This window comes from Hippocampus guttulatus, chromosome 5 (genome assembly GCF_054856545.1).
Source record: "Hippocampus guttulatus isolate MCC_2025c chromosome 5, RoL_Hgut_1.0, whole genome shotgun sequence".
NCBI lineage: Eukaryota > Metazoa > Chordata > Actinopteri > Syngnathiformes > Syngnathidae > Hippocampus > Hippocampus guttulatus.
The window spans coordinates 4,699,899-4,723,463 of record NC_141265.1 but is presented as its reverse complement, the minus strand read 5'-3'; the positions used below and the strand labels follow the sequence as shown (position 1 = coordinate 4,723,463).

The following is a 23,565-nucleotide window of genomic DNA, read 5'->3' as shown; positions in this document are numbered from 1 at the left end:
TCAAAAAAAATTCCATGCTGCAAAAAAAAAAAAAAAAATTGATTCATGGTGTTGTCACCAAAATTTCCAGTCCTCACCCTATGATGGAGCAACCTTAAAAGTCAGGATGATATATCAGCAGAAACCTCCAAATAGCAAGTCTGGGAGGCAGTTCAATATTTACAAATGAGATTCAGGCAGAAACTAGCCACGCGGCATCAGTGAATGAGAGAGCTGCTCAATTGAGATCAAAGAGGAGCACCTAAGTGAACATGTAACTTAGTTGGCAAATGTGCTGTGGGTCGACAATTTAGGAAAAAGAACAAAACAAGGATATGTTTTCGAATTAGGAACACAGGCTAATCAGGAATGACCTTTTTCAAATGCTTGGCCACTCGAAGGAGATTTCTCTTCTGGAGTCAGTTGTAGAAATTGGCATTTTGGGAGCAATTGCGCACTGCAAACAAATGCATCTCACTTGACACAGCTTTCCCAGTTGCTAATTTCAATGAATGGGCCTTTTGAAAACTGTAATGACCTAACTCTGTTTAGTTCAGAGGTGTAATTGCCCATTACTGAATTGAGAAGAATAGGTGAATTGAAAAGTTTGAAGACGTTGTGTTACTAAGTTACATACAAAGAAGAAATGAGTTCAGCTCCTCGTTCAGGAACATTTGAATGGAAGTTTCAAATGCAGCTTAACAGGCACTTGACTGTGTAGAAAAAACAACAACAACACAAACAACAAAAGAAAACAAATTTAGACATTGGGTCAAGTGATGTGAAGGAAAGCCTTCATCAGGGCTGCTTGAAAAACACAACAGGCCACTAAAAGATGGGAAATTGACTTTCCCCTTACAATTTACTTGTATCATTTAAACTGCTGTAGCACTTTTCTAAATACCTTACACATGAAGACGACATATACTACTTTGTAGAAATAGGATCCTAAAACACTTTCATTTCATTTCAAGCTCATCTTACATTACATTAACCTTAAAAATACACGGTGGTCTCACTGTATGTTGCTCATTTTTCTTTGGATTTGAACTTCATCCATCCAACCATCCATTTTCCGATCCGCTTTATCTTCACAAGGGTTGCAGGGGTTGCTGGAGCCTATCCCAGTTGTCTTCGGACTGTAGGCGGGGGAACAACCTGAACTGTTTACCAGCCAATCACAGGACACACAAAGATGAACCACCATCCGCGCTCACACGCACACCTTGGGACAATTTAGAGTGTTCAATCAGCCTGCCATGCATGTTTTTGGAATGTGAGAGGAAACCGGAGTACCCGGAGAAAACCCACACAGCCCCGGGAGAACATGCATACTCCACACAGGGAGGCCGCAGCCGGAATTGAACCCTGCACCTCCGCACTGTGAGGTCGATGCCCTGGATTTGAATTTGTCCCAAAAATAAATCTCACAAGAAACAAGCAGCAAATGTGACTTTTAATCATCGTGTGCTTACAATGTTAGCACGCATGTGCAACCCTTTGACATCTCGTTTAGGGCCTAAATGAAGCTTCATTTAATAAATTTAGGGTCAAATGATTAATGCGAAACAAAATAGCCTTCTCACTTTACCCAGTAACTCTTTGTTGTCGTTAAAAATGATTGTCATGATGTTTGTGAAATTCAAATAATTTTAGGGCTTCAGTCAAAGCAGCATGGATGAGTGGTTTGTTACCCTTTCCCTTCTGATGAAACATATTCAGTGTCATGTCAAGATCATTAAAATTGATGACGTGGACGGTTTATTGTGCTTCTGCACTACCTTGCGTACTTGTGTACAGTACGTCATCAAAGGCACACTGTTCCCTCTGCATTTTATTGATGTAGGTTTCCACAATCACCTACTCCAAGACATGCACTCTGCCTGTCTATGTCTCTTGGCTTTATTGATTGATTGATTAATTGATTGTAATCTGAAACTGCCAGAAACACCTTCCTTCCTTGCTCCGGCAGCAGGACTGTAATTTGTCACGTATTCACAGAAGTGGCATATGTCAGAGGGCTGCACGTCCCGACGGTGACTTTCTATCTGGACGCATCAGCTGAAAAAGCAGCAATAAGTTCATATTTTTCCCTTTCATGACTGCCAGATAGCACACGTGTTGTGCCGTCCTTTCGTGACACACGCCTTTTCTTCAAATCCATAGTCAGATTGAAAAAGTCCCCACAGCGTTTTGCTTGTAAGATACAGTTTAAAATCTCGAAATGTGAGGCGTTCCAGCAGTTTTGCAGTTGTCTTTTGCTGTTGTATTGCCAAAGCCAAATAAGTGAAACTGCCAATACGAGATGCACTAATTGCAACCTGAATTCTGTTTTATATTCTTTGCCTCCTTTTATTTAGTTCCATACTTCTAAAATTTGAAAATACTATAGGACGAATTGATTTGCACTTTGGTGTTATTTTTAAAGGGAAATTGAGGATGTGTGGTCTTCAAAACTTAACTGTAAATAATAAATAAATATATGTTGAGTCTTTCAGCGTGACACACTTCTCATTTCATTCATTTACCAAAATTGCTAAACATTTTCTATAATTTATGCATTCTTCATCCCTGCTCGACTCACCGTGGTTGCAGATCCACTCGTGTAATGTTTTCCGATGATCCAATATTTGTCAGTTTCAGTAGTTTTATAGACTTTCTCGGAGAGTGGTCAAAAAGCCCCAAGAGGAATTTTGGTTGACCAACTTTTGACCTCCATTTAACTAACCAACCGAAAATGCTCCATGCATATTATCTTGCTGCTTGCGCTCTCAAGGCCGCGCCAACTGACAGAGCCGCCGTTTGTGTTGCTGGACTCGGGAGAATGCACACACTTGAACTTCTCTTGACAGCGTATCTGCTGCGCTGTTCTGGCGGAAGCGGATCAGTTACTTTGTAGATGTGGGTCATAAGGGGATCACAGACAGTACGCTGCACAGCAGGACCCACTATGGCTTACAGCAGGAGGGGGCAATCATGGCGTTCGCTTTAGCGTCTTCTTTAATCATTCATGCGCTTCGCTAATTTTAGAACACAAACCTTTCAAGTAGATGCATTTAAAGTAGAAAGATTAATAACTATATTAAAATTTCGATTTGTAATTCTTGTCCAAGCCAAGCTTCGAATATTTAAAAAAAATAATAATCTAAGCTTTACGTCAATGTTTTTTTTCTTTCCCATGCTTGAGAAAACAATTCCTGTTACAAAATAACGACACCTGCCTGATTTTCCCCCACTGTGCAGGAGCAGAGCCCCAGCAACGCCACTTCTCTGGCCATGATGCAGGAGCCGCCGGAAGTGGTGGAGGAGACGGTCACCATAGAGGAGGACCCTGGGACCCCGACTTCCCATGTTTCGGTGGTAACCTCTGATGACGGGACCACGCGCCGCACAGAAACCAAGGTAACACTCAAAAGGTTATCAATTCAGTTGTCCTCCACGAGGTGCAAAACTCCTGCTGGATGGACAGATCTGATGCGGGTTTTAAATATCTATCTAAATATTTTAAATGTCTCTTTTGATTAAATTCCACCTCTTCACTTAATAATGATTTGGTTTGACGTTCTAAAGCAGGGGTCCCCAACCTTTTTTGCTTCACGGACCGCTTTAATGTCAGACAATATTTTCAGGGACCGGCCTTTAAGGTGTGACTAATAAATACAAAAAAATAATATGATATGACCGGCATGAAAACTGGTACAGTCAAACCTTGGTTTTCGAACGTCTCGGTTCTCGACCAATTCGGTTTTCGACCAAAAATTTCGAGTTTTTTATGCCTCGGATGACGAACAAATTTCGGTTCTCGAACAAACTGAGCGCGCTTGAATGCACCATTTGATTCCTCTCACCTTCCTTACACGAGGTTGTGACGGTTCCTCAGGTAGACGAGGAAGTGACTCTTCTTCGTGTTGCTTTCCATTGTGAGCAGACGTGTTCAGGAAACATTTTTATTTTAAAAAGAGCGTGATTTCGGTTTTCGAACAATTTCGGTTTTCGAACAGCCTTCTGGAACGGATTATGGACGAAAACAGAGGTTTGACTGTATTTTCGAAACATTATAATAATAAACACGAATCACGACACGAGGAACGTCCTATCTGGCCGCAACACTCCCTGGTTGCTATGGTAATGTTTACACCTGCCTTCAAAATAAGATAGACCGCAAATAGAAAGTGCATGAAAAATACGACTCGCCATCGCCACATACTATGCAGACTGGGCTTGGTGCATGGGAATCTCCCGTTGTGATCAATCCATATTTTAAGTAGGACTCCTGACACTGTCCATTAAATGGAGCCTTCTTTTTCTTGCAAGTCGTAGGCTCCTCCTCTGTCTCCTGGCTGGGCCTTTCCCCCTTCCCAAAGAAACCTTCCAAAGACCTTTCGTTTTTACTCATTTTGCTATCTCCTGAGTTTCATTTTAGGGGTAACCTATCACGTGACCGAGAAGCGCGCCTTCACCTGCGTCAAGAGTGACATGTTGTCGACGGATCCGGAAATTTTTCAAAATAAAACATCTTTCAGATTCCGAGATGAATAAAACGGAAGTAATGTAAGTTATGTATTGTTTCTGTGCGGCCCGGTACCAAATGACTCACGGACCGGGACCGGTCCGCGGCCCGGGGGTTGGGGACCTCTCTTCTAAAGTAATTCTCGGTGTTCTCCTATATGTCCCGTTAAAAGTACGCAGTCATCTTGACAACTATTTGCCGCTGGAGCTGTGCTTCAGAATATGCACCTTGGCTATACAACCCACCTCCGCATTCACTTAGTGTTGGAGACAAGCGAGGAAGAGAGGAAAACATATTGCCTCTTGTTGGGTTTATAACCTTGGATTCTAAACATGTTTTCAACAAATAATGCGACACAGTTGTTTTTCCGCTGAACCGTGTCTGATTGATGTGTGTTTGTCAAAGTTGGATTGCTAAAATTGACTTCAAATGAGCAACTGTGCCACATTCCAAAGTAAAATATGAATTCATTGTTCAGATAATATTGTGATTTGTTTTTGTTGAACCGTGTTGATTTATCTTGTTTCACAAGCTGAAATTGAATGTTAAATGAGCCATTATTGCAAGGGAAGTTGTAACTTCCAAGTATGTCTGCTGCAACACATTCAGATTAATATACGGCACACAAAAAAAAGCGACAAACGCCATTTTCATCGGACAGCAAATATATATGGAAGATTTTGTAGCATCTGCTTTTGCGTGATTACTGACTTGGCTGATAAAGCTTAGCCATGCTTTGTCTTCTCCAGTAAAATGACCGTAAATTTGACCAAGTTCTGACAGCAGCACTGAACCGTTTGGTTTGTGGCAGGGGTTTTCGGGCAACACATTCACTTTGTCTTTACTCTTGTTCCTTCGCTTAATTTTTCCATCATCCGTTTTCCCTACAAATTCATTCAGAAGAGCTACAGTGCAATACTGAACAACAGTTTTATTTGTTTTACGATTGAGTGACTTGTGAGTGCTGTGTTGACAAGGATTGGTCAAGGGAAATAAAGGTGAATGAAAATTTGCGCCAGCCCTCCCTTTCCTACCCTGGGGCTGTATTTAAAGTCATTGTGACCTACTGATACACAGCAGTGAGCAACATAGTCACAAAGCATCGAACCAGAGGGTTTTTTTTCCTGCTCCTCTCCCACAGCACTTTCCACACAATGTTCTCTTTTTTTCCCCTCAAACTTGTCTGTGCCACAAAGGAGTTTGCCCATTTTCCAAATCTTGATTCATTTTATGTCAGCTGTTATCGTTGTTTTACAGAAGAGTTGCAAACACTGCATGGCGAATCCCACTCAGTAGAAAGTGTAATTATAAAGCCTGGTCTAATCCCTCATTACGGAGCCCCAGTGCACTCCAGTGTGTTTACCGTGAGGGAACTGGCCACACACTCTCACATGATTAGATGTCATTAGAAGTGGAACTTTGTTGGGATGTTGTATGCTGTGAAACACTAATCAAAGGCTGTGCTGGCGAGGAAGAGAAGAAGGACACTTTTTTTATTTTTAAAGGCCAGCCTTCCCTTAGAGCATATATGGAGTGTTATTTGGAAGTCACTTTGAGGAGAAAAGCAGACAACTATTGGAGGGGGAAAGTTTTAGCAAAACATCTCTTTGGTTGCAAATAGGTCCAGACATCATCCGCAGAAACTCTGCCACTTGCCGTCTCAACGTCCCCATTTTTACTTACTTTCAGATTTTGCTTTCTTGTGGGTTAACGTTCAACGTGTTTGTGCAGTAACAGATACACTCGGTAACATACTCCTGTCCTTTTTTTGGCTTCCACCGTCTGTGTTGTGAGATGAAACATAACAACAGACAAACTTCCAAGTACGCAGCACTTGTTTTCATGGTAAATACGTTGTTTGTTGTCATGGGCGGAGCTACATGGTTGGCCATGGCCATTCCTTGTCACTCTCTGACCACCCCTACACCTGTGGGAAAATGATTTTTCTGCCTCTTTCACATTCTCAGACTGCGTGATACTCTGCCACAAGTTATTAATTGTAAGTGCATATTTCAAGAACAAATATACAATTGCTTTGAACACAAAATTTAAAAGAATCTGCCTAATGCAAAGACCATTTGATTCTTAGAATCGGTATTAATCAAAAATCATGACTTTCATACCATAGCTAGCAAACGACACGGCTGAGAAGTGATTCTTTATCATAGCATCCACAGTCGTGGTTTCATGAAGTAAAATGCACACATATATACACACACGCTCATAATACTAAGGGAACAAACCTTTGTGAAAAAAACTTTTAGAATTGCCCCCGGCCATGCCTCACTCGGGTGCTGTGTCACACTGGCCACCCCACTGAAAAAAGAATTCTGGCTCCATGTTCATGTGCGTGTTCAATTCAAAATGTATCCCACGCATTCTCTTGGCCGGAGGTGCCCGACCTTTTTTTTGACTGAAGATCTACTTTTCGATCAACCAAACTCCTCCAATTAACCTGTTAACGCACATGTATGCACACGCTTACACACACACACACGCACACACGCGCGTGCGCATCCTTGCGCATACGTGCATACGCACATGCACGTGCCATGATGAGCAGCAGCCATAATGGCCTCTCAGAGGAACGAAACAGATAATAGAAGTAGATCCAAGAGTTTGTGAATTTGTGAAAAGAAAATCACTGCCTACCTGAGTCGAGACCTGACGCAGAGGCATCGGATGCACTTTTGCAGCATCTTAATTGCAATGATTTTTAAACATTTTAAAATGTTTTTCCAGCTCCAAATCTCTCTCCAAAATACAGCTTTAGTGCAATATTCACGATGTACAGTACCATGTACGAACATGACAGAAAATTTGATCACACCATCAAACCATGAAAATCTATTCCGCTCATAATGCAAGGACAGGAAAGAGGCTATGTGAGGGCTTTGTCAAGGTTAAATAAGAATTTTAATGCATACATTTTGTATTAATGTACATGTTCTGTGTAACTAAATGTCAGATTATATCCAAATATATATATTTTCTCCATATTAGAGACTAAGATATGTTCAGTGCTGGTATTCGGCCTTACCGCGTATCTGCAGAGATGATGAAATTCCTAGATTCCTTGCAATTGTACGTTAAGAAAAGATGTTCTAAAACTGTTGGACTGTTTGCTCATGCAGTTGTTCACCAAGTGTTGAACCTCACCCTTATCCTTGCTTGTGAATGTGCCAAAGCGTGTTTGATGAGTATTGCTGAACTTTACCAGCCTCCCACGTCCTTGGTTGCGACCAAAAGTCCCAGTTTTTGGGGGAATGTGTTGCAGGTATGAAATTCAAATTGAAAGAACCTCCTCCCCACTTCCCCCCAAACAATAATCTTCATCAGTTTTAAAATTTAAATATTTTGTCTTTGTCTTGTGTGCAGTTGTGTATGCAGTTGAATTGGGGGTAAAAATGATTTGCATAATTGAATTCTGTGTCTATTTCCAACATCAATGGAATTAAGGTTTGCCAATCTTTGTGAAACCAGTCCTGGAACCTTTCATCTCCTGGAATCCATCTGTCAGTTAGTAAAATAAATACAGTTCCCTGTACAGCAGTTGACTGACACACATCACTCCAACTCTAGGTGTCGAAGGTGGTCAAAACTGTTTCCTGCTACACCTACCATCCAATACCAGTGACGAAGAACTTGGTAGTGGAGTCGAGGCCTGCTACCAGGACACCCACACCAGTCTCCATCTTCACCAATGCTTCATATGACACAGAGCCAGTAAAGGATGCCGAACCCTGTGTGATTTCTCTTTTGCATTTTGTTACCCCTGCCTCGTTCATTTAACACATTTTGCGTCAAAACTAACATTTGACTCCTTCAAAAACTGAATTGCCACCCAATTCTGTCACATAATGTGCCTATTCAGAGGCATTTGTTGCCCACTTATCCGCAACGATTCTACAATGTCAGGAATGATTGTGTAAAAATGAAATCAAGGCAATCTGATGAATATTCCCCCATTAAGAATAGCTTTGACATACAGCTGCTATCTTTGTAGAGTATACTGACTAAGTACTAAATCAAGAGGATGAAAGTGCACTTTTCCTTTCAAGGTCACAAACCTAATTTAAAACAAGCAAATAAGATCTTTTCGAAGCCAAGGTCATGTAGCACTAGAACCACATCTACACGAATAATTAATTCAGGACTTGGAATTCCTGAAATTGGTTTTGTGTTCAGACTCACAATTGGGGTGTACTCAAGCCTACGAGACCTGTAACGTCTACACTGTTTGGGTTTCCTCAACCTCAACAAAGGCACATATGAAGCCCATCAGAGTTGAATGCCGGAACGAGATGAACATTTCAATGAATTATTTTGCAAAGAAATGTTGATTAGTTAAGGTGGAATGACTAATCCTGTTGGATACAAAAATAAATGCATCAGAATGGCCCCTCTGCAGAGGACAATTTATTTTCATCAACATAATTGATTTGGAGATTATCTTATAGGTTGGAATGCAATAAGTAATTATTGATCTCAAACAGTATTCACCGGGCAGCAAATTGTTTTTTTGCATTCTGAATAACACAGCTAATGAGGTTTGTTTGCTCTATATCTTCGGTCAGGCTCAGAGGAAGAATAATGCAGTAGCTATGGAATGAAGTGAGTGTGAGATAGCTCCGTGAAGGTCTGCTCGTCTTGGAAATACAGCTCTGAATAACACAGTGAGGTTCGCCCGAGTCAAGGTCTGATGGTGTTGTTATGCTCAGGTGTCTCTTTGACATCTTATTTCAAGATAAGCCCAATAACATGATTACTCTGTTCATGTCAGCTGTGGTTTTTGTCTAGTAGCGTTAGCAAATCAGAACCGATGTTTAGAGCATGGCATAGCAGTGGCTATTATTGTATCTTCGTGCAAGCATTGACATTTTTGCCTTTTTTTCTGCATGGTGTTCCACGAGTGTCTAAGAACATTTGTATGAAGAGATGTGCATGGTTTACATTGCTACGCTGGCTGGTAGTGGCATCATGTTACTTGGATGCAAATTAGTGTTCAGTTGGATGACATGTACATGTGGTTTCTTCTGCAGGTGACCAAAATGGTGAAGACGGTGACCACACGAACTGTGCGTCAGGTTCCTCTTGGCCCTGACGGCTTGCCCATGCCCGAGGGTTCGTCCCCATTGGGAAGCTACACCGATTCAATTGACCGGCGCTACATTAAGAACGGTGGCGATCGCTTCATCACACCTCAAGCCTCATCCACCTTGACACGCTCCTACAACAACTCCTACAATGATTCTTATGGTGAAACGCCAGAGAGTCAGTACATTCGCCATTACGGTCTGCATGATGGCTACGCTGATTTGACGGAGAACTACGGCAGCCTGTCACGAGGCATCAACTTCCGTCCTCCTCGCTACCCCTACATGCCTAATAGCTACCGGCCAGAGAACAGCTATACACTGCCTATTCGTAAGGATGACTATGGCCACGTGGCCCAACCCCAGGTGCCCATGGGTAGCAGCACTGTGGACCTGAACCGCTCCCAGCCCGAGCGCTTTCAGGCCGAACCATATGGCCTGGAAGATGATCGCCGCAGCTTTGGCCCTGAGGACGAGGAGCCATATGAGCTCGAACCTGACTATTCCACGGCTAACCGGCGCACACTAAAAGGAGCCAACCGGGGTCGCACCCACCGGGAACCACTTCGTGATGGGCCCAGAGTCAGGTGAGGTAAAATATGGTTATGATTTGTGACTTTTATGAATAATAGCCTCCTTTCTGTACATGAGTATTTGATTTTTTGCACACAATATGAACACATTCCTGGGCTCTGCTGAGTGTAGTAATTGCTCAGTCAGCAGTTGGGTAAGACAGCTTTCTTCCCTATGAATGTTAAATGCTTATTTTAGTAAGTTAAAGTATATACAGAGGATACAAAGTGTACAGTAAACACCCATATACAAATGGTAAGTTTTTGTGATATATTAAAAAAAAGTGACCTATAACCCAACCCAAAAAATACAACAACTCATCTTTTAGAGAGGGGATGGAAAAAAGAAGCAACTGAGATATCGTGCTCTAACTGAGATATCGTTGCATAAGTGCTCCGTTTTGCAACTATTAGAGCTTCCACTCGTCTGGCAAGTTTTTGAAGTGGGTCTGTGGGAATTGTTTTATTCATCCAGAAGCACATTTGCGAGGTCAGACATCACTTATGTTGGGCCTGGGAGAAGGCCCGATGGCTCACCGTGTTTGTTGGGAGTGTATCTCAAAGGTGTTTGATCGACTCATGGTCTGGGCTCTGTGCGGGCTTGTATGCTTGTAGGGACCTCAATTTGTTCACTGCTGTGCAGTCATGCTGGTACAGAGCAAAAATTGCCCTTCGGTCAATTTGGAAGCACACAATTGTCCAAACTTTATTGGTAAAATATATAATTGTGATTTAGATGGAAATTAGTGTCCAAATCGGGCAGCCTAGTGATCCAGTGGTTAGCGCATTGACCTCACAGTGCCGAGGTCGTGGGTTCGATCCCGGCTCCGGCCTCCCTGTCTGGAGTTTGCATGTTCTCCTGGACCTTCGTGGGTTTTCTCCGGGTACTCCGGTTTCCTCCCACCTTCCAAAAACAAGCATGGCAGGCTGATTGAACACTCAAAATTGTCCCTTAGGTGTGAGCGTGGATGGTTGTTTGTCTCTGTGTGCCCTGCGATTGGCTGGCAACCAGTTCAGGGTGTCCCCCGCCTACTGCCCGAAGACGGGTGGGATAGGCTCCAGCACACCCCGTAACCCTTGTGAGGATAAAGCGGTTCAAAAAATGAATGGATGGATGGATTAGTGTACAAATCTGTCGGCCCCCAGTCACCCTGACCTGTACCACTCTTTGGGCCATTTGGAACTGTGCCGCACAGAGAGAATGAACAAAAAATATTTTCTTGGCGGTCAGAGTCTGAAAGGAATTTTATTTGGAAAACCTCTCGCATCCGCCTTTGCCTTTGTACACGTCAAACTGCTTGCCTCAGTCCCGAGATACAATACATAAAAAAAGAGTCCACAAGCTGGCAAAAAGGGGTAATAAGACAAACGTCTTTGGAGAGCTTCTTCGGAAAGAGGAAAAGGTCAATTGGTGAGACAGAAGATGAAGAGCCGACAATTTCCAAGGAAAAAAAAAACGGCTGCACGAAAGTGCCCCTAAAGGTGATTTTCTTGCAACAAGCCGATTCTGTGCCATAAGGGGCGACAGGCTCGCAAATGAGGCAGCGGAGCCTTGACAACTGTCAATAAAGCTGTGAATACCTCGGCTCTATTTCCAGGTCACATCTTTGTGAAGCACAATTATCTGAAATGATGGCGAGCAAGAGCAAACCAAAATTATGGTGTAGCAAAAACAACACACTTAACCCTAAAATTGGACCACCTGAAAATCATTGACCTTTTTTCTTAATTACCTACCTATTTTTCAACTACACCGTATACTGTGTATAAAAATCACATATCTTTATAGCCAATGATAGTCTGGCTGAATGAAATATGTCAAAATGGTCCTTGCCTTTGATTTTTCTGTATGTAGCTCTTGGAAAAAAACAGTGTGGACAAAACGGCTTAAAATAAAGAAACCCACCACTTTTTTTTTTTTTGGTTGAACTCGTCAAATTTATCGAAGAGCTTTAATTCTAATCATGTTTTCCTTTTTTAAGTTTTACGAACTTTATGATGCATTTCTCACACGGTTATTATTAGTATCATCAAAACTATGAACATGAATTCCGTTTTTATTTTTTGATTTTTCACTTTCACCCGAGAAGCTCATTTTTAAAACCTCAGTCAAGATAGTCAAAAGTCATGTAACTTGATACGATACAGTATGTGCCTGTTGTCGAAATCACATGCATAAAAGTGTTTAATGATGCTGTATGGTCTCTGAGACAAGCAGTTACGATATCCATCCATCCGTTGTCTGATCCGCTTAACCTCATGAGGATCGCGGGCCTGTTGGAGCCTGCCCCAACTGACTTTGGGCAATAGGTGGGGGACACCCTGAACCAGTTGCCAGCCAATCGCAGGGCACACATGCATTAGACAAACAACCATTCGCGCTCACACTCACACCTAGGGACAATTTAAAGTGATCAATTAACCTACCGTGCCTGTTTTTGAAATGCTGGAGTAAACCGGAGTTCCCAGAGAAAACCCATGAGGGAGAATCAAACCAGAGTCCTCTGCACTGTGAGGCGGATGTGCTAACTAGTTGCCCACCATGGCAACTATAGTTCCAATAGTCGAATGAATTTGATAAGCGCAGTATCGTCTATATTGTTTAGCGTATGCATTTGCAGCCTCGAAGAAATAATAATTATTTTGCTGCTGAGTACTAAAACTTTTGAGACTCATCATAAATAGTTTTCTTTGTTTGAATTATTGAATTACTTCTTTTAAAGAGAAACCAAACCCCCATTTAAATTTAAAAAAAAAAAAGGTTGGCTTCTCAACATTTCTTTTCAACAAGCCACGACCAGCTTTTTTTAAATGTATCAATAGTATGCTTTTGGTACAAGACGAGGACACGTCAACTCCTTTTCATTCATCTCTGCTGAGACGATGCTGTTAACACACTTGGCAAGACTCCTTTAGCTTTTTCTTCTGACCCACCAGTTATCTGGCCGTGACTACATCACACTGCAGTTTCCCTCATCCATCTGTTATGCGCAAGTCAGTGTGTTTCCACTGCCACCGTTCTGCATATATGCATCTGTGCGTGCGTGCGTGTGTGTGTGTGAGTGTGTGTGTGTGTGTGTGTGTGTGTGTGTGTGTGTGTGTGTGTGTGTGTGTCCGTCCCTCATGCCAGTGTGATTAATAGATGCCTTTGAACTGGGTCAGACTATCGGGACGTCTACCAGGCAATCTCTAATGACTCATTTCTCCTTGGGCAACCTGCACCTGGACACCTGCATCTTGGGGTCACAACACACACACATATATGCACATACACACACATGGGTTTTTGATTGAGAGTTGGGTTGTCTCATTCTAATCAAGTCGTGTCTTTAGGGGTTGTCCCACGGAAGTGATTTGTCACCACCCAGCTCCTCCTCCTCCTCCTTGCACCGTCACCCGCACTCCCCACCTCCTCCCTTCATCCTGCCAGAAGATTTCCTCAGAGAGCTGCATACTCTGTTTGATACTTTGCTTCCTGTTTATCATGTTTGAGCTTACCCCGAACAATCCCCTAAATAATAGAATAACCTTTCTGTCTATTCGGAATAATGCAATCACACAGTAGTGGCTGTGAGTAATATAATGCAGAGCATTGGTGAAAAGCAAGCCATAAACATTCCAGGCTTGCCGCTTTGTTGTCATTTTTTGCCATTGCTCAGCCAAGCGTTTTGCATCATAAAACAACTGTCCATAATGCACGGAAATGCTGTGTATGCTGGCAGCATTCACTCAAATGCTCATAAATACTAAAAAGATGAAAACATTTTAACAATTTCTAATCCTTTGAAGTTCCTCTTCCTACAATACACATTCCAGAGACATGTGTCATGGACCGCTTTTTATCAAAGGATGGTGAAAATAATTGCTAGAAATCTGGTGGAGGTGTGATTCATTTGTGATGAATGTATTGTATTTGTGATTGAATTAGGTGACTGGGTCCAATTACAGTGTGTACAATGCAGTGTTCCAATTGCAGTAAGTATTGGTTGTTAAATAACTGTACTGCAGTCCATCTTTAAAAGCCGGTCTTTACGTGAAAACTTTTTTGTCATTCTGATTGAAGATCTCTGATCAACTGTTTACATATGACGTGATCTATGACGATCTGGTGTTAATGTGCTACTACATTTATAAAGATGGGGGTGAGTCTATTTAAACACAGTTGTTGCAATTGTTACACTTTTCTATGTCCCACTGAGCAAGAAAGACGCCTTCTCATTAAGGCCACTCCTATCCTGTCTGGAAGAAATCAAAACCTGGATGGCACAAAATTTCTTGAGATTCAATGAAAAGAAGACAGAGGTGATATTGTTTGGTCCCAGTGGCCCTTGTACATTCCATCCTGTAGACTTGGGCCCCCTGTCTCCTTATCTTAAGTCAACAGTCTCAAACTTGGGCCTTAAACTGGACAGTGATTTCAAACTCGATCGGCAAATTGGTGCCGTTGTTAAATCCAGCTTCTTTCACCTTAGACAGCTGGCCAAAATAAAACCTCTCCTCTCACATGAACACTTTGAGATGGTAATTCATGCCTTTGTCACATCCCGGCTCGATTACTGCAATGCCCTTTACTTTGGAGTCAGCCAGTCCTCCATTAAGCGCCTTCAGCTGGTCCAGAATGCCGCCGCTCGCCTCTTGACTGGTACTCGTAAGAGGGAGCACATAACTCCTACTCTGGCATCCCTTCACTGGCTCCCCATTCATTTTAGAGTTATTTTCAAGATCCTCTTATTTGTTTTCAAATCTCTGAATAATCTCGCGCCACCTTACCTCTCTGAGCTCATCCGCCCCTACACACCTGCCCGGCGCCTCAGGTCTGTGGACCAGACTTTATTAGAAGTACCAAGAACTAAACTGAGGCTCAGAGGGGATCGAGCCTTTTCTGTTGCTGGTCCCTCTCTCTGGAATGACCTCCCACTAAACATTCGGCAAGCCTCCTCGCTGCCCATCTTCAAAACCCTCCTCAAAACTCACTTGTATTCTTTGGCATTCGACTCAGCATGACTTAGATTTGTTCTTGGTTTTACTGTTTGGTGCTTTCTACCGCCTTTATTACCGATTTGTCTTACTGTTTATTGTGCATGTTAAATTGCTCCATGTACAGCACTTTGTATGCAGCGATGGCTGTTTGAAAGTGCTCTATAAATACTGTTGACTTGACTTGACTTGACTTTTTTAAAAAGCAACAGCTTGATCAATAACAAGTTCCAAGTAGTTAAAAACAAGCTCTCCTTCACAGACAAGCTCAGTTTGGAAGCCATAATTTCAAGGGCGTGAAAGACGAATTCACGGCACGTTTACATCAAGAAAGAGCATGCGCAGACAGGACATAGCCTGGCAATTCCAATTGAAGCATGTACGGTACATGCCTTCTGTTCGGAGTGGCAAAAGGAATGTACTACATCTGTGAATCTGATTGAAATCCCATTCGGATTTGGCCTGTTTGTTCCAATTGATGGGTTTATGTGGCGAATTTTCATTCGGTCTAGGCACTGGTTACATTCGAATCGGAATACTGTATTGGAATGTAATCGGAATAATTCGCATATGGATATTGATCTTCCCTTTAAGAATTCTGCACATATGCTCAATTGGGTTCAGGTCACCGTGGGACGGTGAGTTGTCTTGCCCGACAATTATACGGTGGCCAAAAGCTTCAGGCACCCTAAAGCAGCCTACAACTCAATGATGTTGCAGCCTCTTTGGGATGTGGTGGCTATGCACCAACCTTCTCGAAATGCATGACCATCCAAACTAGCACAGCATTCATCACAGTGAATACAACTCTTTGAGCTATTTGTATTTCTGAAACAACTGCCAGTTTTTCTCTTGGTGAGATTAATGAGGGGTGGCTGAAATATGGCTTCATGAATGGGTGCAAGCCTTCCTGCATTGAGAGATTCTTGGGACTCTGGAGACATTAGCAGCTTCAAATATCTGATTGCTGCTTGTCAGTAGCTTTTTAAAAGTTGCTTTCTTTCCATTCGTCACGTTCTGGACTGAACCGAATAATGTTCCAGAAATTCAGGCTCAGACAAAATTACTATAATATTTATTCCAGAAAAGTGCACCGACAAAGTACAAATTGTAATCGCTGGTCACAAGGAACCAAGAAAAAACAAGGCCTAAAAATAAAGCGCTTGCAAAACGCAAGGTACAAGAGAACACCGATAATAACGATATTATTATTATTATTATTAATAATAATAATAATAATAATAACATTACATTTTATTTATAAGCACCTTTCAAAACACTCAAGGACACTTTACAATCAAGAACAAAAACTAAATAAAACCACAGATAAAATTATAAAAAATAAAAGAAGAGATGAATTGAAATTCGTCCATCCATCCATTTTCTGAACCGCTTTATCCTCACTAGGGTCGCGAGGGGTGCTGGAGCCTATCCCAGCTGTCTTCGGGCAGTAGGCGGGAGACACCCTGAATCAGTTGCCAGCCAATCGCACACAGAGACGAACAACCATCCACGCCCACACTCACACCTAGGGACAATTTAGAATGTTCAATCAGCCTGCCATGCATGTTTTTGGAATGTGGGAGGAAACCGGAGTACCTAGAGAAAACCCACGCAGGCCCGGGGAGAACATGCAAACCCCACACAGAGGACTCCACACCTCTGCACTGTGAAGTCTACGTGCTAACCACTGGACCACCGGGCCGCCCTTGAATTGAAATTGAGTACGTGATTTTGAATAGGTGGGTTTTGAGATGGGATTTGAATGTGGGAGGAGAATCAATATTACATATGTTGGGTGGAAGTGAGTTCCACAGAATGCACAAACGAAATATCGCAAGTCCAACAACGCGAAACTAAAGGTCAAGGTCGATAAATAGGAATCACATTCCGCTATGAGAAAATAAGAGCGATTATGAAAGATATCGAGAGGTCTAGAATAGAACACTTGAAGCACAACAGCTAGCAAGGTCAATAATCTGACAAGAGACTAGGCACCTTGGCAGACCTTAAGTACATGCTAGGCTTGTTTAGTAAACGCGTAACAGGTGTGCCTGCTGGAGGGAAACGCCCTTCACTCCAGATGTGGCTGAAAACAAAACAAACAGACATGATACTATTGAGCATTTGCATGACAGAAAGCTTACTTAATATGTCTAACTTTGATCTCACTTAAGTTTTCTTGACATTTTCAGTGTTTACATTCCTTTCACAATGCCTTGGTTTCATGTTCCCATCAGCAGAAAAGTCCCAATTTTCCCACATACTGCATGTAACCTGACTTGCTTTTACATGTAATAATTCCTTCAGTAATTTTCATTTATTTACGGTCACCCGGGAAGCTAAATTCATTGTCTCAACTTGATATCAGTGATCTAAACAGAAAGAAACAAGAGATGCAAAAATCTACGCACATTTGTTTTTCTTAAATTGCCAATGCCAAATTATTTGGAGAAGAGTGACTCTCCATTTATCATCCGTTTACTGCCTCTTGGAAAATTTAGCTCACTAATGCATTCATAGACGAGTGTACACACAAATAACCTGACTATTTAGCAGCCTTATCAACATGAAGTGAATGATCTACTGTAATCATACTAGAGCCTAAAGCCCAGAGCCCTTTCACAACCTGCTCAATACACCCCCACCCCCTTCTGCTCCCACCCCCGGATGCCCCCCGCCAACCTTCCCGTGTACACACAATGGCACCAATTTAAATGCAAATCCTGACATTCCCATCACTCAGCCGCATGACGTCTGTTTTACCAAAAGCCTGGTCACGTCGGCCAAGAGCTTAGCAAACAGAGCTACGCAACTGTTCATCTCATCTATGTTGAAAATATGGGGGGAACATGGTTGATCACTGCGGAAAAAAATATTCTAAAAAATATTAAAGAGACTAGAGGGAATGATGATCCTGATATTGTTTTGTGTATTATCTTCCTTCTGTAATAACAGAGATATCAAACTCTTGATGATGACCTCAGAGAGTAGAAGTGTGTTTCCTATGGAAGCACTTATTTTGAAAGCTCAGAGTCATAGTTTTTAAAAGATGCCTTGCAATCATTTGAATTTAGGCTTTACCGGCCCCTCTGTTTTGTGGTTAATGGTCTCCCAGGTTTGTGCTTTCTGAACTTTTGTTTCGTTACACATGTTCTGTCAAACATTTTTGTTTACATTGGACAAAATGAGAAAATTTGGGCACACACAAGAAGGGGGTATCCATTCAAATGTGCTGCATTTAACCTTGTTGTCAAGCAATGTTTCTATTCTTCACTCTAACCTCATTTTTGGGTTCCTGTTGCATGTAAATTTAGACTGCCATAGTTCCTCGCTCATTATCGGATAATTCCTTTTTCCATCTAGCTGAAATGGCGATATACAGTGATATCTAATTTCATTGCTCAAGCAAATTGCATTGTATCAATTCCGCCAGCAGTAGAATCTGACTCTAACCATCTAACTATAAGAGCTGGTATCGTGCCGCGGGGCAAAATGAAGGCAAAATCTCATCAGAGGAATGCAGAAAATATCCAGCAAGATGCATGCCGGGGAAAACCCATGCAAATGCATAATTGACATAAAATCCATGAAAGCTTGATCTCTCATTGGAATTCTTTGCCAACCACCACCGTTGGCCACCATTTTGTTGCACAACCAAACCGCCGTACATCAAAAGTTATGATGCGGAAAACGTGAGATGGATCATGTCGCAAAATAAACAAAGCTCATACTGTGACACGAACAGGAAGATGATGAAAGTGTATCATCCGGATTTAAGTCCTTTCCTCAAACCTTTCTCTGGCAACACCCCGGCGTCATGTAATCATGACTACAAATACAGTTGCTAAAAAAAATAGGTGAACACCTTTGGAATGACCTTCATTGCTGTGTAGATTGGTCACAATATGTGATCTGATTTTCCTCCCCGTCAACATTAGACAAACACGGTTTTCCTTAACTAATATCATGCAAACAACATGTTTTGATTGAAGGCATCATGCAAACAACAGTATCTGTATGTGAACCTTTGGATGTGATGAATGGTTGACCGTTTGGGGGCCAGCTTCAACCAAACAGTTTCAGATCCGACCTGCTATGGTCCTGAGGAATTTTCAGCAATATTCTTGGCACTTCTGGCGTGAATCTCTCTCTAGAGGTCATGGAACAGTATCTCCATTAGTTTTGAGGTCAGGAGTCTGACTGGACTACTCCGAAGGCCCATTTTCTTCTGTTAAAGTCATTGAGTTGTTCATTTTCTTTTGTGCTTTGAGTCATTGTGTGGCACTGAGCTTCGAATGGCGGCCGGACGGTTTTAAATTTTCCTGCAAAATATCCGCTTAAACTTGGAAAATGAATTCTTCCTTTAATAATACAATCCATTTAGGCTCCGAGGAAGCAAAGCAGTCTCAAACGATCATGCCTCCTCTGTGATAGGTAATTGTCGGGATGAGGTTTTAAAGTAGTGTGTCGTGCCTTTTGTTCTTCACACACAGTGTTGTGCATTCCTTCTAAACAATTAAACTTTTGTTCCGTCTGTCCACACAATCATATGCCAGTAGCGCTGTGAAACATTGAATTCGACTTGTGCAAACTTCAAACCTGCAGGAGTTTTTATTTATTTATTGATTGACTTATTGATTGATGTACTTATTTATTTTTAACAAGAGTGTCTTCCTCCATGGCATCTTCCCATGACATCCATCTTATTCCGTTATACTAATTGCAGAATTGGCAATAAAGATGTTGCATCAGACACTTCTGCCGGATTGTCATTGGCCTCATTGAGCATTCTGCGCTGTGTAATCTGAGAGAGAGAAAGAAAAGTGTTGAACTTCTTACATTTTTTTGAGGGTTTGTCTACCCCTAGACCAATGGACATCAAAGCTTTAGAGATACTCTTGCAACCCTTTATAGCTACATGCAGGTTAACTATTCTTAACTTATTCACTTCCAAAGATGTATTTAGATGTCTTTTCAGATCTTTTCAGACCCTTTTCAAGTACAGTCAATATAAAATGAGGAGCTGGAATTAAATGTGTGGCGTCTGAAAAGACATCTAAATACGTCTTTGGGAGTGAATGAGTTAATAGTAGAGCTTCAAAGAGCTCTTTGATACCAGACATGGTTCACATCGAGAAATGCTTCTTGAGAAGAGCAAACTCTAAATTGGTGGGGGGTTTTTGTTTTTTGTTTTGGGATTTTTTTTTTCAATTTAATAAGACAGAACAGTTTTAATAAAGACCTCCAACTAATCACTTTGATTGAAGCCTAGGTTGGCTGACTCTCAACCAGCCCCTGGAGAAGTCATCAGCCTCAGGTTTCACATTCTTTTCTCACCCGGCACTCGAAATTATTTACATGTTGTGTCCAAAAAAAAGCCCACGTTATTGTTTGTCTGGTCTTAAACTATATGTTTGTGTGACTTAGATGAACACCAGGTCACATTTTATGACCATTTTTATAATAGAAAATCAGGTACTGCCTGCACTTTTCCTTGTCTGCAGTTGTATTCATACGACTCATGTTACTAGAAACTAGACGGCATGTTTGGGTTCACTCGACTGTGGCACTACATTCAGTTCAGCATTCAGCTTGATTTTCTCCATTGTCCTTTTTTTTGAGAATGGGAGGGAAGTTGAAGTTTTAATTTCAGCTTGCATGTCCTTTTGAATGAAGAGAAGTTGATTTACAAAAATTCCAGCCATGGAAAAAAAAAATAACCACAAAAGCTGCATCTTCTGACTAACAGTTTTGGCAGGACTGGTGCATAGATATTGATGGGAAAACTGAAGTGATTTTGGCCATCATTAAAAAGGAAAAAAAAAACAATACGAAATGGCCAGACATGATGTCTAATGTTAAAGTCATATTAAATGTTTTTTTCAGGGATGGACCATTTATCGTCGAGCCCGTTAAGCAAATTGGCATCTGCCTGTTTAAAAATGGTGACAGCCAATAAGAGCTCAATATCAAATCGGGCTATTTTGGTGCTGCATCATCTTTGTTATATTGAAATTTTGGAACACTTGAGTTACTGTAGAAAATGTTAGGGAGCTAATCATTAAAGTCTTAAATGATTACCTCCCTAACATTTTATACACAATACTGAAAAACCAAGGGTGGTCCCATAATTGTTTTCATGACGGTTTGCACAAACAATTTTGCAATATTGTTTTTCATGATTTGTTTCATTTAAACGTTTTATTGAGCAAAGAAAAATGTAAGACAAAACGTTTCTACCACTCTCTCACTACTTAGGAACTCCTACAGTATTTGTGTCTCTCTATTGTATCATCCTGACACCCACATTGTTTCACCTCACTTTCACCCCCTCATTAGTCATTGGCCTCGGTTTCCTCTGTCTCTCTGACGAGCTAATTCTGCTCTGAGCCAAATCGCGGTCCCCTTGTATTTAGCCCTCCTATCCCTTTGATCTTTATTGTCCTCTCTCTGTGTGTGTTCTAGAGGCTACCCAGAGGAGCCCATCGATACAGAGCATGTTGATGACCGCCACACGTACATCCATGGCATATATTGTGCGCCACTGGCGCAGCCAGAGCGAGGGAGCATGGCCAGTCTGGACCGTATGGGTGGACGACGTTCACCCTCAATTGACAGCATTCGTAAGGATCCGCGTTGGCGTGACCCCGATCTACCAGAAGTCATTGCCATGTTGGTCCACCCCATCGATCCTGTCAAATCCAATGCTGCTGCCTATTTGCAGCACCTGTGCTATGAAAATGATAAAATCAAAAAGGATGTGCGCCAGCTGAAGGGAATTCCTGTCCTGGTGGGGCTCCTGGACCACCCCAAGTCTGAGGTCCACCGCAAGGCTTGCGGAGCCTTGCGCAACATCTCCTATGGCAAGGACAATGACAATAAGGTGGCCATCAAAAATTGCGATGGCATTCCTGCCCTCATTCGCCTCCTGAGGAAGACGAATGACATGGAGGTTCGAGAGCTCATCACCGGTAAGAGAAACCGTTTTATTTATTTATTTTTTCATTTAAAAGAAAGTGCACAAATGTAACAAGTAAAATGGCATTCTTTTTGTTTTCATTACATTATGAATTCAGTTTATTTTGCAAACCGAGCAAATGAGATGTCAACTTGGACATTTGCAGAGGTCATGGCTCCGTTTAAGCAGTTTGAAGCACATGCAGTAATATGTGGTGTGAACTCTTCGCTGTAACAAGATTACTTTATTGGTTTTCATCATCCCCCCAAAATTTTGCATGTTCGCAGCTCATCTTATTGTTAACATTACACTAACCTAGATCATTTTTAGTTCATCTTTTTCCTTAACATGCTGTATGTATTTGCTGCAGGTTGGTTAATGCTTCCGTTGAAACGTAAGCACTCAAGATCGTATTTCTCAAAGCCGCATAAGCAACCATTACAGAGACAGCAAATGCATCAAATCAACACCCAACAAAGAAATTAATTAATCATTGCACAACATCACGGAGCAAAAGATCAGGAGCATCACAAATGAACTTAAAACTAGTTTGTCATTACAGAGTTGGTGAGTTTTGGATCTTGAAGCACTTAAAATAATTGACAATGTCGATATGACCTTGTCAGCATGTCTGAGAATGAATGAAGTTATGCTGCTGCCATCTTTCTAATTAGGACATGCCCTTGGTTTTTCTGTACAGACCTTTTTTTTTGGAAGATTTGTATTCTGACTCTCAAGTTATTTCCGCTTTGTTTTCAGTTTTCCTGTTTTCCCGACTTTCACTGCAGCCTCGTTCGTTTTTTAGTTTTTTTTCGGGGGCGGGAGGGTTATTCCTTTTAGTCTCCCCTTTCGGAGATCAAATGCAAGTGTACAAAGTGTGCATGTGTGTTTATTTTGACAGGGATGTCATGGTGAGTGATGACTTTGGCACAGCAGAGATAATTGCCTTTATAACGCTGCATTGCATTTGCTAAAAATAACCCCGAATTACAAGACATAGTGAAAGGAAAGGAGGGGAACCTTTTTTTGTTCTTTCTACTGCTTTTGCTCTCATTTCCTTTCTCGTTCGTATTTTTCTCCTCTCCATTCATTTCCTCCACGTTTGATTCCGTGTATTGCAGTTTCCCAAGCTTCAGGTTTCCCTCTCTAGCGAAAAAGGCTTGTCACAATGCAAGCTCAGCTTGCAGCCCCAGACCATCTGGCCAGCATTCGGCAGGTTTTCTTCTAGAATTACATATAATTGAGGGGTTTTAAATATAGAATTCTTTTTTTAGTATTCGTTTCATAAGAATTGGCTGTAGGAGTGGTCTGTGACTGTAAAACCACAGAGTTATTCTTCATCCTGCCGCGGAAAGTGATGATGCAGACGTTTGTGTGTTTTCCACATCGGAGGACCCAATCATTTCTTTTTTATTGAGCCTTGTCCATCACACAGCTTTTTATTTTCATCTTCTTAGGCTTCTGTGGTGT

General features: G+C 41.7%; 1 protein-coding gene across 6 annotated transcripts in view; it reads left to right on the top strand.

Moving 5' to 3' along the window:
• arvcfb (ARVCF delta catenin family member b) overlaps positions 1-23,565 on the top strand; it is a 92,987-nt gene that overhangs the window by 25,833 nt on the left and 43,589 nt on the right. For 5 of the 6 annotated variants that reach the window (XM_086111042.1, XM_086111045.1, XM_086111040.1 and 2 more), the window contains exons 2-5: positions 3,223-3,381; positions 8,072-8,215; positions 9,532-10,172; positions 21,603-22,108. In XM_086111042.1, coding sequence (XP_085967168.1) covers positions 3,223-3,381; positions 8,072-8,215; positions 9,532-10,172; positions 21,603-22,108 — 1,450 coding nt within the window. The remainder of the gene's footprint in view (positions 1-3,222; positions 3,382-8,071; positions 8,216-9,531; positions 10,173-21,602; positions 22,109-23,565) is intronic. The other variant, XM_086111046.1, reaches the window with a different exon arrangement.